Source organism: Pleurodeles waltl, chromosome 6 (genome assembly GCF_031143425.1).
Source record: "Pleurodeles waltl isolate 20211129_DDA chromosome 6, aPleWal1.hap1.20221129, whole genome shotgun sequence".
Classification (NCBI taxonomy): Eukaryota; Metazoa; Chordata; class Amphibia; order Caudata; family Salamandridae; genus Pleurodeles; species Pleurodeles waltl.
Genome location: NC_090445.1, coordinates 1,450,095,716 through 1,450,109,031, shown reverse-complemented (window position 1 = coordinate 1,450,109,031; position 13,316 = coordinate 1,450,095,716). Strand labels below are relative to the sequence as shown.

Genomic DNA, 13,316 nt, shown 5'->3' with positions numbered 1-13,316 from the left:
TCATTCCTTTCAGGACTCACCAGATAAACGCAGAGAGAGATAGGCGGTCAGAGCGAAGAACTGAGTACATGAAACCGAGACAGGAATCACAACGCTCTACAGAAGTTTCGGTTAAAAAAGAAGAGAAAGTTTCCCAACACAAACCCCAATTCAAAAAGAAAAAGTGGCATCAGTTGTGGTTCGTCATGCCACTTAAGAGGGCCCTATTGAAGAACAAGATGTGGTCACTAGCTCTGCTAGACAGCGCAGCAGAGCTCACAATAGTTCGCCGGAATCTTCAAGAGCATCTGGAGGTGAAAGCAACTAATGACGTCTTACAAGTTGGAACTGCGGACATGCGTGTCTCCATTCCTGACAGGGTGTGCAAAGTAACGATTCAGTTAGGAGACATTGAACGCACAATTGATGCAATATTTTGGGACCGCTTTATTAACGTTTATGTTATTTTACTGGCCAAAAAGGATTGGCCACCTGACTTTGTCCGTACTTGCCTATATGGGGAAGAGGCTATCAAACCTTCTTTCTCGCCTCCTGCTCCCAATGAGCTTGCAGAATACTACGCCATTCATTGGGCATTGGCCCAGGTACCCGCGTTATACTACAACCACATAGAGTGGGATAAAGATTCCCCCTATCATGTAATTCCAATTAAAAATCAAGCCCAGCCTCAACCCCAATACCCAATAAAACATGATGCTAAAGTACCTGTGAGGGATCTCCTCACACAACTAGAGTACACAATTGAACCCTGTGTCTCACCCATGAATAATCGTCTCTTCCCTGTAGCTAAACCGAACCATTCATACAGAATAGTCTTAGATCACAGACACTTAAGCAGTCATACATGCACATATGCAATACCAAACTCTCATAGCACGGCATTTATGAACAACATAGTGCGCAAAAAATATAAAACAACATTGGATATTTCCAATGGTTTCTTCTGCCAAAATATATCGCCTGAGAGTAGAGACTTAACAAGTTTCAGCGCACTAGGATCCCTGAAAAAATTCTGTCATTTACCACAGGGATATAAGAACAGTCCAGGACTGTTCGCGGCTCGTGTGACTTCAATAGTGCACGGCATTGACCCTGAAGCATTGTCTTATGTAAATGATATCTATCTCATGGACGATGAATTACTGCAACATCTCGATGGGTAGCCCGCATTGTTGTGGGAGTTGCCGAATTCGGCTATAAATTAACTTAAAAAAAACAAAAATAGCCTTCCTTAGTGTCCTGTTTCTGGGATACGAATTATCAAGTGAGGGAAAGAGCCTAGCACCACAATTCTTAGAAAAATGTGCACAGTTACAACCTCCAAATACCATTAAAAAACTCCAGTCACTATTGGGTTTTCTAAATTTTGCCAGAACATACATTCCAGTTTATGCATCATGCATTAAACCCTTATATGACTTGCTATGTCCTGACTTTTCCAGTAAATTCTAGACAGTCGAACATACATGCATTCTTAGAGCATTGCAACAAGACATGCTTGCAGCACAACATCTACACACAAGGGACAATAAAAAACATCTGGTCTTCAGAGTAATCGCTGGTGCCATAAGTTTCACCTATGTAACATTCAATGAGAGTGAGGGGGTCCCGATTGCGTACAAATCATATTTGTACTCAACAGCAGAACAGCGTTTTGCTCCCACTGAAAAAATTCTTACTACTGTCCAGATGGCTGTCATTAAATAAAGACCACTAGCGCAGGGAAAACGCATTATTGTTGTATCGCCAATCCCAACCCTCGAGGCTGTTACCAAAGCCAGGGTTCCTAACGCTAATGCATTACATCCACGTTGGATCCAATGGGCAACGTCTCTGACAGCCACTGATGTTGACTATATTTTTGACCCAAAATTACAAACTCAAGAATTTTTGCAACATGAACCAGAATACCCAGTTCAGGAAAATACATTGCCTATTGATCAATATCAAAGAGTCATGTTCACGATGGCTCAGCACAACCTGCAATAGGCACTAAGCACCAATACTCATAAGCGGCTATATGGAGGGTAGTAAATTCTATCCACAACATACCTTTACGCAAACTCTAGGGGATTGCACTGCACAACTAGCAGAGCTAAAGGCTCTGGTGAAGACACTGGAACATACGGATCCTGACCAGCGAATACTGATTGTCTGTGATTCGTACTACTGTGTCCAGTCCTTCAATGAATATCTGCATTACTGGCGCCAGAATGGGTTCAGAGACTCCAAAGGTAACACCATCATACACAGCCTTCTGTGGGGGGAAAGTAGCTGATCTGAAGGAAACGGTACCAAATGTCTATGTTGTATATACACTTGGACACCAGCGCTTTGGAATACACGTTGCAGGAAATACAATGGCTGATAAAGCAGCCAGGGCAGCAGTAGCTACGGTTTCTGTTGCTGCAGTAACTTGTTCTAGAACGAAAGCAGACAATAAAATACTGACTGCCGTGAAAGCCTCGGCTGACGGCACACCTTTACCTAAAGGATACCCCATTAAATATTCCTACCGGATGGGAGGTTCCCTTGATGCAGAAGTAAAAATACCAGGTGTGGGAGTTCGAATAATTCCCAATAAAGCCCTAAGACCAGCATTGATCAAAGCAGCGCATGAGGGAGTTGCCTCTCCCCATGCTGGTGTGGCGGCTACAATATCATTATTGCAGGCTCGTTATTGGTAGCCAGGTCTATACAAACAGGCCAAGCAGTATGTCCTTTGTTGTGATATCTGTCAACAAATTAATGGGTCCACCATCAAATACCCACTGCAGACACCCCTCCTAATTTCTAACAAACCACTACAATGTGTTTACTTGGACCATTGTGGTCCCCTGACTCTTGACAGTGCATAAAAATACATCTTAGTCGCTGTTGACTCTTGCTCCAGATTCCTATGGGTGTGGCCACAATGCACGGCTGACGCTCCCACTGTTATTAAAGATTTGCAAGTCTTTATGGGCACATATGCAGTTGCGGCTTTCCACTCGGACCAGGGCCCTGCTTTCGCCTCAAGGGCATTCAGGGACGCTATGTTATTCTACCACTGCTGCCTGGCTCTAAAGAAAACCGCTTTGTTTCAATTAACAATGTCAAGTTACACCATGTGGTCGATCCTACACAGCAGACCAAGAGGCACAACCAGTAGTACCCGAATCCCTCTCACTAATGGTCACGATGTCCCTCTGTAAGATTTGGGCAGCAACACTGATACCTCTCTAAGATTGGGGAGGGTAGAAAATTAGTTCCACTAACATCAATTGCAACGGGCAATACAGAAATTGCTGTTCGATTTGATTTGACCTCTACACAAACGGATGGAGTCATTTATTGTGAACCACTGGGGGAGACTTCTACCAGTCCTCCTCCTTCAAATACGGCTCCAGTTTTTGCACAAACTGCTTCTGGATACTTGGCCGACATCACTGACACCTTTTCAGACTCATCTTCCTCTTCTACATCTGAACTATCAAAAACACATACGCTGATATTTTGGCTCAAAACTAATTACTTTGTTCTCCCATGGAACTATCTGTGGCTTTCCTTGACTGTATTAGCTTTCCTTCTTTGGATTGGCTTTGTTATTACTTTCTTTCTATTAATACATGGTCATTACCTTCCTGAAAGATCTACAGTTGAGCTGGTGGATGAGGTCCTAAAGCCCTATTTTTCTTCTCACAAGGTATGCAGAGACGTGTCTTTCGTGAACATTTCCCCCATACCAATTCCTGATGGGATTGTTTGGGATAAGGTCACATTTGATATATATGGCCCGACGGAGGTCATTCAAATACCATATGTGTTTAAACTTTCTATGAATGATGTAATCATACCCGGAGGTGTTTCTGATGACTGAGATGTGAAAACAGTTGATTCTATGATGACTGAGTAGCAGTATTTTACTGTATTCGAAACTGAGGATGTTTATCAACCCAAAGAAAATTATGGAGATATGTTCTTTTATAATTATTATGGACACTATTTCATTCACAGAGCAAGTACCCAAAAGACTGTTTTTAATTACACACAATGGGAACATTGTTCAACTCCACCACAATGGGATTCTAAAAGATATTCTGAAACATTTGCATATTTTTTTGGGCACAATGTTAAAAATGCTGAGTAATTTTATTTGAAATTGCCATTGAAGGAAAATGTACATATATTATTGACAGATACAACAAACATTTATTTGGATCCCTTTGTTTCCCGGTTGGCTATAGAAGGCTATGAATATTGGTTGAAGTCTACTGATTTAAAAAGTGTGTGGGGAACAACAAACTGGCAAATAAGGGGAAAGGAAGCTGTGTTTAGAGCAAGCCTGATACCTGTTCAAATTATATTTTTGAATGAAACTGTACAACAGACAAGTTGTTTAGGCTTGGCAAAAATTAAAGATTTGAATGTGCCCAGCATTCCTGCCCTTGCAAAATTTTACAAATGGCAAAGCTTTATCAATGCTAAAGAAGGTCAGCTCAATGAATGGGTCCAAAACGGCACATTTAATGCTTCACTTTCACGTCCTGGTGGGTGGTTGTTGTGGCCATTAGATAAAAGTTTTGTAAACTCCACTGGGTTTTAGAACAAGTAGGCCTGACCCTTGCTATGTGTCATCTGAACACTCGGGTATAGTAACAACATACAGTGTAAGGAAACTATGCCAGCAATGGTTGAAGAGTTCCTCACTAGATGCTGTTAGAGAACACCTCAGTCTCCTGTCTAATAATACTGACTTAAAGGATTTTGTGTTAGGCCCCAGAAAACAACTCAGAAAACACTTCTTATATGCAGTCTATAATGACATTTGGAAGCTTTCTCAACAAGAAGCTGCTTCCCAGTTAAGGCAAATAGATCAGGAAAATTTACAGAAGGCATTAGCTGTTGTAGATAATAGAACTAACACCCTGTCCGACCTGATATACACCTTAAACAACATTGTTTCTTCTGCAATAGACATAGTACAGAGCGACATGTCCTCTTTACCCCATGGACAGACTCAACTAAGATCCATTATGCAGTTAGGTTGGACACTACAAACACTGAAAGCAGGTCACGGTCCCTAGCAACACATCAGGCGCAAGGGACATATTTTCCACATTTAATTTAACGCAACAACAACAACTAATGGTTAAAAAAGAAGCAACTTATGTCATGTTAAATATTGAGAAATTAGAAAAGTTGCCTTTTACTGTGGCTAAAATACCATCTGCTAAGTGGTTACTACATGGTGACAACAATCTGCCTATTTCAACACTTCAATTCACATCCTGCTTAAAACACATTCCAGTGGGCAGATATGAAAGCTAGGAAATAGTTGCATAGATGAGGTGTGGGAGCTGCCCTTCTCATACAAATGTCTCAGTGGCATGAAAGATTCTTTCTTAGCGGTATTGAATACAAGGCTTCTGTCAGCCATTCAATGGTTTGTAAACATTTGTCCTTGCACGGGGCGTGCAACGCATTGGCAGCAAACTTGGCTTGTTATCTGAAGGGAGTCCCAGTCCCTTTGATTAGATCTGCATTGCAGGTGCCCTCAAATGTCAGCTATGTGCTCCCTAATAGTGAGAGCTTTTGTGGGAAGCGAGCCGGAATAGTTTATGTTGTTTTGTTCTCCAAAATTGTTACACGCTGCAGGAATGTACTTTTTCCTCCTACACGACAGAGGAAAGTTGCTGAGATTTGGCCCCATATTGCTACTTCAAATGTGAATTTTGACAAGCTTGGCAGACTCAAGGCGTTATTGTTTCAAAAACATGTGGTGCTTACATCTGCACACGAGACCTACGCGCTTCAGGTTGTGAAGTCATATGCAGAGATACTGTCCCTTTCAAGTACTAACTTTACGAGACACTTTGGTGAACTCGTGGGACAGATATTTAACGCGTCCAGTAATACTGGAATCACAAATTCTTTAAGGCTGTTGGTTCTGGTTTCATTCACACCTTCACCTGTATATTCGGCTTAATACCTTTGGCCATTTATTCAATATTTTCTAGTATTTTCTGGGGATTTCCGATAACTTTGGCTATAATAGGTGGCATCTTGCTATTGCTACTTTTTATGCGCAATGGCTGTCCTGCTACAACAAGGAGGACTGCAGAAGGATAGGTTGCCGGAAAAAGTGGTACACTTTGTCTACAATGTTCACAGAAACAGACACACTCTTATGTGGGGATCCTTTCTTGGAACATCAGCTGTTTTATTATAAAAACACTACTTTGACCCATGTACATTAGAGAGAGATTCCAGCCAGATGACCACGACTGTAGGCTGATTGATTCGCTGAAGCTGCGTATGTAGACTACAGGCCTCTTGCTCAGGTACGAGGGATGATGCCTTCCCAGGGGAAACATGAAGGCCAGAATTAGTGCTTAGCATGCTGTGCTCTAACATAGCCTTGGTAGGAACTATCTCTACAAACTCTAGGGACAATATGGTAGCATAATCCTTGTGTTTTACTCTCCTTGTCACAATTGTAATCTTGTTGTGCTTCATTGTCCTAGTTATTGCAATACATGCCTTATTATCTAAGATGCAGTTACTTCAATAAAACCTTATTGAACTATACTCTGCCTCTGATTGTCCTTGCATATGTGAGACTAATGTAACTGAGAGAAACGGATGAGATCTGAGTGACCACGATTACCCTGAGGAGTCATTCATGTCATGTGCCTGGCTGCCCCAATCATTCCTGCTCTTGGGTGGAGGTGAGGCACTGCTAGTTAGCCGGAAAAAAAATGGATTAGGCCGACAGGTGTCACATGGTGCGGGACCAGACTCAGTCCCCCGCAGTACAGGTGATTCTGCCACCCAAATCCAGTAGTCTCATTAGGATAATGAGAACCTAGACGACAGTACTAAAAGATTGCCCCCTATAATATGATATGTCGTAAAACTATAAATGGAATTAGAAACTAATAAATTTTGCAGTGGAGTTCGATGAGAAAACTATTCGAGTCTCACCTGTCCTCAGTCAGCTTGAGAATGGTGTTGGCTCGTGAGGAGAAGACGATGAAGGACATTCGCAGCATTGGACTAGAAAAGAAGCAAACAGGTTACACAACTGCATATGAAAAAACTCAGTAAAAACAACAATACCAAAATTAACACAACATTGAAGATCATAAGCAGACCACTAGAATTACATGTCCCATATAAACTCAGCAGACCTGGCCATTTCACCACCTGCAAAAAGCTGAGTGAGAAATGAGAATGATTAATTTATTCCATAATAATTACTCATTTCTAAGGCAGACCATCAAGGCCCAACTCATAATAGACCAGTAATGTTGCCCCTCTGCCCCTGAAGATACTCTCGGAGGGGATTGAGCTACCAGCTGATTCACTGGGTCATTAACTAATGAGTCTTTGTGCGCCTTGATTTTTGCTTTTAATTAGACATGCTTTACAATCTATTTGAGGCCCTTTCCAATATTTCCTCTGTAATGCTGCTTGATGCGTGTCTTAGCAAGCCAGCTAAGTAGTATGTCTCTTTAAATAAATACTTATTTCTAAAGATTTAGCCTTTGCATAATTTTTCAGCATGGAAGCATAACAGAATACATTCTATTGCTTATGAGTAAGGGCTTTGTGCATTAAGACAGTGGTTGCCATTCAGCTGCCCACACCAAGATAAAGATTGATGAAGCACTTGGAGGATCAGCAAGGCCCCTGGCAAGATATACTGAAGCCACAAGGCTTTCAAGTACCAACCCGTTGCAACAGTTCATATATCTCATAATGTCATTCAGCAACACCAACCCGTGGAATGACAAGTCTTCTGATCAATACTGTAAACCCTTATCGTAATATAACATTTGAGAACATACATAGATCTATCTTCCGACATGAACTGTTGCAGAGGACAGCCCACATGTTGTGGACTAGGGAGGGGAACTAGACGTGTCACTAAAGCGCACTGCTCAGCCCAATGCCAGGTGTGGAAATAATTCACTCATTAAAACGTGGTTGATGGTAACTTACTGCAAAGGAACTGGGTTTGGTGGCTTAGTGGACTAATGCATTCACTGTAGGGGCCTGTGTTTGACCGCATGGTCATAAGTTCAAATCCCAGTGGGTCCTCTTAGCCTTTTATCTAAGTTCCAAAGTCATCAAAATGAATACCATTGAGTTGGGTAACAATAAACATCTGCTTTTCACTGCCAAGAAACCTACGGGTGAACATGCGCTTTACAAATACATGTTATGTAAGGAACACTGACTGACATTCATGATTTTATGAGGGCAAAGTTAATGAAATATTGTAAGACATACAGAAATCATGGTAGAGAAAAATCAAATAGCCTCCAACGCACTTTGATATTGCACAGTACACACATTTGCAAAGACAATTACCCTAGCTTTAATGTGCTGCACACTATGTTCACACAGACAAACAGGTAACCCCACACTTGCATGAGTCTTTTACCCACTGTGTACTTGGAAAAGAAGCAGGTTCAAAGAAAGTGTGCCTACCTGTCAAGATGCAATGGAACATAGGCACAACCAAAATGCATGAGAAGAGGAACAAATCATATGAGCGGGCACCTAGGGTTGAAACCGAGAGCTTAGATACTCAGTATGAGTGTCAGCAAGCAGCTACCATGCAAAGTATTTTCAACTAGATTCATGTATTCACTGCTAACCTATGGAGTCCAACTAGGATTTAACATAAGAATGCCGAAATAAATTAAGTGACAGACATAGCAGCTGTAGTTTGACCTGTAGTTTGAACAATACGAAGACAGCAGATATTTAGATATGTGAAGCAAAACTGCATTCTTATAATACAAACAGGCTGAGATAGTCTCATAGATCATCAAATGTTTTCCTTCAGCTCAGAAGTAGGGAAAACATTTCTTTACACTCTTCAATGGGGAGCAACATGTAACAGTGACAGTGTAGATATGGGGCAGAAGGTAGGATGACCACTGATAGACATTTTTGGGCATAGTAGTAGGGGCTGGGATTAAGCCAAGAGCCACTGAATATTAAATGGATAAAAAATTGGAACCCCTCCTTTTAGGGCCTTGAGAACTAATAAGGAAGAAAATCACATACACTAAAGAAATATTGCAAGGGACAACTGACCATGTGAAGGAAGTCTGCTACTATTAGCTGTGAGACATTGCATGGCCATTTGATCACCACATGGCCAACTGGAAAATGAGACTTTTCAGAATCAAAAAGATTAAGGGCCTTATTATGAGTTTGATGGTCACACCACAGGACCGCCAAACTCACGGGGAGGACATCATTGCCATGGCGGTGGCGTCTGCCCCCGAGCGTATTACAATATTCCTGCTGGGCTGACCAGCGGGAAAATTGTAGTATGCGGCTGCCTGGCGGAAACAGTGCTACAATATTGTCTCCGAGGCCAATACTGTAGCACACAGCACCTTTGGAATGCGCACTGTCTGCAAAGCAGACAGTATGCATTGCAACGGTGCTGGGCAGGGGGGCCCCTCTACTGTCCATACCATGGGCATTGCAGGGGTCTCCACATGGCCCCCGGAACTGCCTTTCTGCCAGCTTTCTCTTGGCGGAAACCCCACCATGAAAGGGCTGGCAGAAAGCTGAGTTGTAATTAACCAGGCAGCACTGAACTCAGCGCCTTCCTAGCTAAGTAGAACTCAGGCTGCCATCAGACCATTGGGAACCACGTTCCTGACAGAGACAGGGGACCCCTGGCGGGTCCTCCCACCAGGGTTGTAATGTGACAGTCGGACCGCCACAGCTGAAGAGGCCCAACCATCAGTCCTTGGACCTACAGCCTCGTGATGAGGCCCTAAGTCTTTGCCAAGTCATTCAGATGTAAAATTAGAGGACTATTATGTCTGTCACATTTAATAGTCATTAAGTCTAACATGTTGACTTTAACGTCCAGAGAGAACCATCAAACATTTTAAGAGGACTCAATGTATATATTGACATTAACCTTTAATCTCCCCTTTTATATATTAAGAATTTTCCAGTGCCAGACCAGGAAGAGACATTTATATTAAACTTATTTTTATGGCATTTGTCAAAGATATTACAATGTAAATCCCTTACCTGTTGTATTTCTAAGACAGTTTAAAATGTAAATTCCCTTTATATATATTGTTTGCCCTAAGGCCAGAGTAAAAACAATTCCTGCTGTGGTTGTCAGAGAGTTCACAAAGTAAAACCCCTTACTATTGATGTTGTTAGAGAGTTGACATTGGAAAAACCTTTACTACTGCATTTGTTGTGCTTGACACTCCCCTTCGTATTTCATTTGTTAGAGAGTTTGTTAAAAATTGGGTTACTGGTTCACTAGGGTGTACATCCTGGTCTAGCAGAAACCACAATCTTGTCAGGGTAAGGCACAAGCCTACAAGTTCTGCCCCAAATGACGTGCCAGGGGAACATCATGAGCCAGGTCCAGTAGGAAGGCCCTGTATCAATGGGAGACCACCAACACACTGGTTGCACCTGGCTCAGGAACCATAGACTCACTATACAGGAGACCATCCTACCAGTAAATCAGGTGATCACAGAGGTGTTGCCAACTGCCTGGGCCTCAACCTGGTGTCACAGGCACACAAGAGTAGGGCATTTCCTCTGAGCCTTGCAGAACTCCTACCTGGTGGGACCCCCTTCCTCCAGCCAGTTGGACAGCTCTGGTAGGTTCCCTAAGTTAGCAGCATCTTCCCCTGTAGGTTCCAGGGCATCCCCTTCAGGGTCAGCCTCGTCAGGATTGGGTTTCCCATGCCCCTTGCTCTTCCTCTTTTTGTCAGGCACCTGGGCCATTCTTTCAGGCTCCAGGTCCTCCTGGCTACCCCTCAGGCTGCCATGGACCGCGTGGTCAGGGACACTCACTCAGGCAAGCCTAACATTTCCAAGTGGGACCTGAGCTCCACCTCTTTCCCGATGGTGTGCTCCAGGGCATAGCCAAGCAAACAATCCACATGCATGGACGTACTCAAAGCTACCATTGTTGTACGACTCTCATAGTATGAATGCAACTACTGGATTTGGGCGGCAGCACCACAGCTTGTGGGTGACTCATCCATACCCTCACCAGTTGGCGGCTGCTTACCCAACCCTACCGGCTTGCTAGCAGCACCTCACCCAACCCAAGAAGGAAAGGTGGCTTATGGCAGCCTATTGCCTGACACTTTACTGACCTCTCAGGGATGTCAGGGTGAACAGATCTCACCACTTTCACTTGTTGGCAAAAGGTCTCATACACACAAACAGACAATAAAGAGATGCAAAGTGGTTTTCAAAATATTTATTGAAAAGACTGCAATATACGATAAACTATATGAGCTGCAATTATTAGGATAATGAGGCATAGCAAAATTAGGATTGTGACTGTTAGTGGGAAAAAGATGAACAATCCCAACATATTTCAATGAAAATATATTTAGAATTCCTACCTAATGCCTAGCATCTACCTTCAAGTGAGAGTACAGGGGTGGTAGCCCAGTCTGTCCATACTCAGCCCATGAGAGGAGCACGCACCCAATTACATTAGAATGAATGTCTGCCCTTCTTCTCCCTAGCTGGTTTGCGAAGACAAGTCTGAGGTCTTGCTGGAAAATGGTATGCAGCATAGATGGAAATTCTGGTCGGAAGGACCCCTCTCAACCTTCGTTTGGCTTTTTTTTAGAAAAGCAGGTTTTTGTTCTGAGAAATAGGCCTGACGTACTCATGTGCCTAAGTGTTAAACTGTGTGCGCTCTTGTGGCAGCAATGCCAAACATTATCTCGTATTAGTCTTGTACTGTTCCTTGTCAACCTTGGGTCAGGAACATGATGAAAAATGCTGTGCATAATAATAATAACAACACGCTCGCAGAATAGCAGCTGATTATGAAAAATAAAACAGCTGTACTGAAAAGCAAGCTATTCTAAAATGAATAAATGAGAATACAGCATATTATCTAGGTAAGCAGGGCTAAGCTAGGCTAAAATATATGTGCCCTAGCAAGGTACTAAGATGAACCCACGACACCCTCTCCATTGCTGGAACAAGAGTGCCAGTCCAAAGACCCAACTAAAAAGTGCTCTAAATTATAAATACTAATAGCATTTTAAAATATACATAAAAAAGACACAGGCCATCATTATAATATTGGCAGTAAAAAAAAACTACCGCCGCGGCAACGGCCGCTAAAAGACCTTTGCCGTGGCTACCAGCCATTCACGTATTATGACCACAGCAGGATTTGTGCTAGAAGAATGGCGGAAACCCATCTGTGGCCATGCCAGCGGATGGCGGTAAAGTGGTGCTGCTGCCACCAGCAGCGCCATGCCAGTAGACTGCTGCCAGCCGTATTATGACCCATAATACAGTCTGGTGGTGTTCTGCTGGTGGACGTTGCTGCTGACAGCAATGCCCCGTCCTGTTTCCTGCTGGAGGACCCCCTGAACACAGGTAAGTGGGTGCTCCGACAGGGCAGGGGGTAAGGGGATGTTGTGTGTGTGTGGGGGGGGGTGTGGGGGTGAATGTGCATGCGCGTATGCGGGTGTGTGTTTCGTGTTGCTTGTGTGTGCATGTATGGAGGTGTGAGTACGTGTATGTTGTGTTCTGTGAATGCGTGTCTGAGTGTATGTATGAAAGTGTGTGGGGATGTGTGTGTGAATGGATGTATGCATGCATGGATGCATGTGGGAATGGGTGTGTGTGTGTGTGTGAAGGGGGCCGTGAATGAAGGGGGATTTGGAGAGGAAAGGGGGTATCTGGAGAGGGTGGTGGGGGTGGGGAAGATCTCTATCACAGATTTCCTGTCACTGATATCGCCTACGACCATGGTTTTCGTGGAGGTAATTAAGCCACGGAAACCATGGCGGTAGGCACGGTCATTATCCCGCAGGCAATACAGTGATGGCCGCCGGGCTGGAGATTGATATCTCCAGCCTGGTGGCTGTTACCGCTGTGGCTGTCGGTGTGGTACATACGCCAATGTCATAATATGGTGGAAAGTGCTGCAAGCCTATTGGCAGTACTTTCCACAATATTACCACCAACCGCCAGGGTCATAATGAGGGCCATAATATCAAAGTTGACAAGCCAGGCAGGCCAACAGACAAACCAAAGTTCAAAAGACAATTTGGAGACCCATTTGGGCTTTTGAAAAAATGCCAATGATCAAATGTCAAAAATAATTGTGATCCTACAGATAACTTTGGACATCAACAATGGAGATGGAAGTCAGGAAAGACTCCGCTTCGGCAGGTGATAAGTTGACCAGCACATTAGTTGAAGGATCTATGGAGCAACAGTTTGTAGAAGCCTCAGTCCCGGGTGAGGTTGAGGAGGCAGCATCCCTCATTGCACCTGAT

General features: G+C 43.4%; 1 protein-coding gene across 1 annotated transcript in view; it reads right to left on the bottom strand.

The window, feature by feature from the left end:
• The window catches only part of ANTXRL (ANTXR like), a 309,598-nt gene that overhangs the window by 141,995 nt on the left and 154,287 nt on the right, over positions 1-13,316 (bottom strand). The window contains exon 3 of the mRNA XM_069240900.1: positions 6,967-7,038. Coding sequence (XP_069097001.1) covers positions 6,967-7,038 — 72 coding nt within the window. The remainder of the gene's footprint in view (positions 1-6,966; positions 7,039-13,316) is intronic.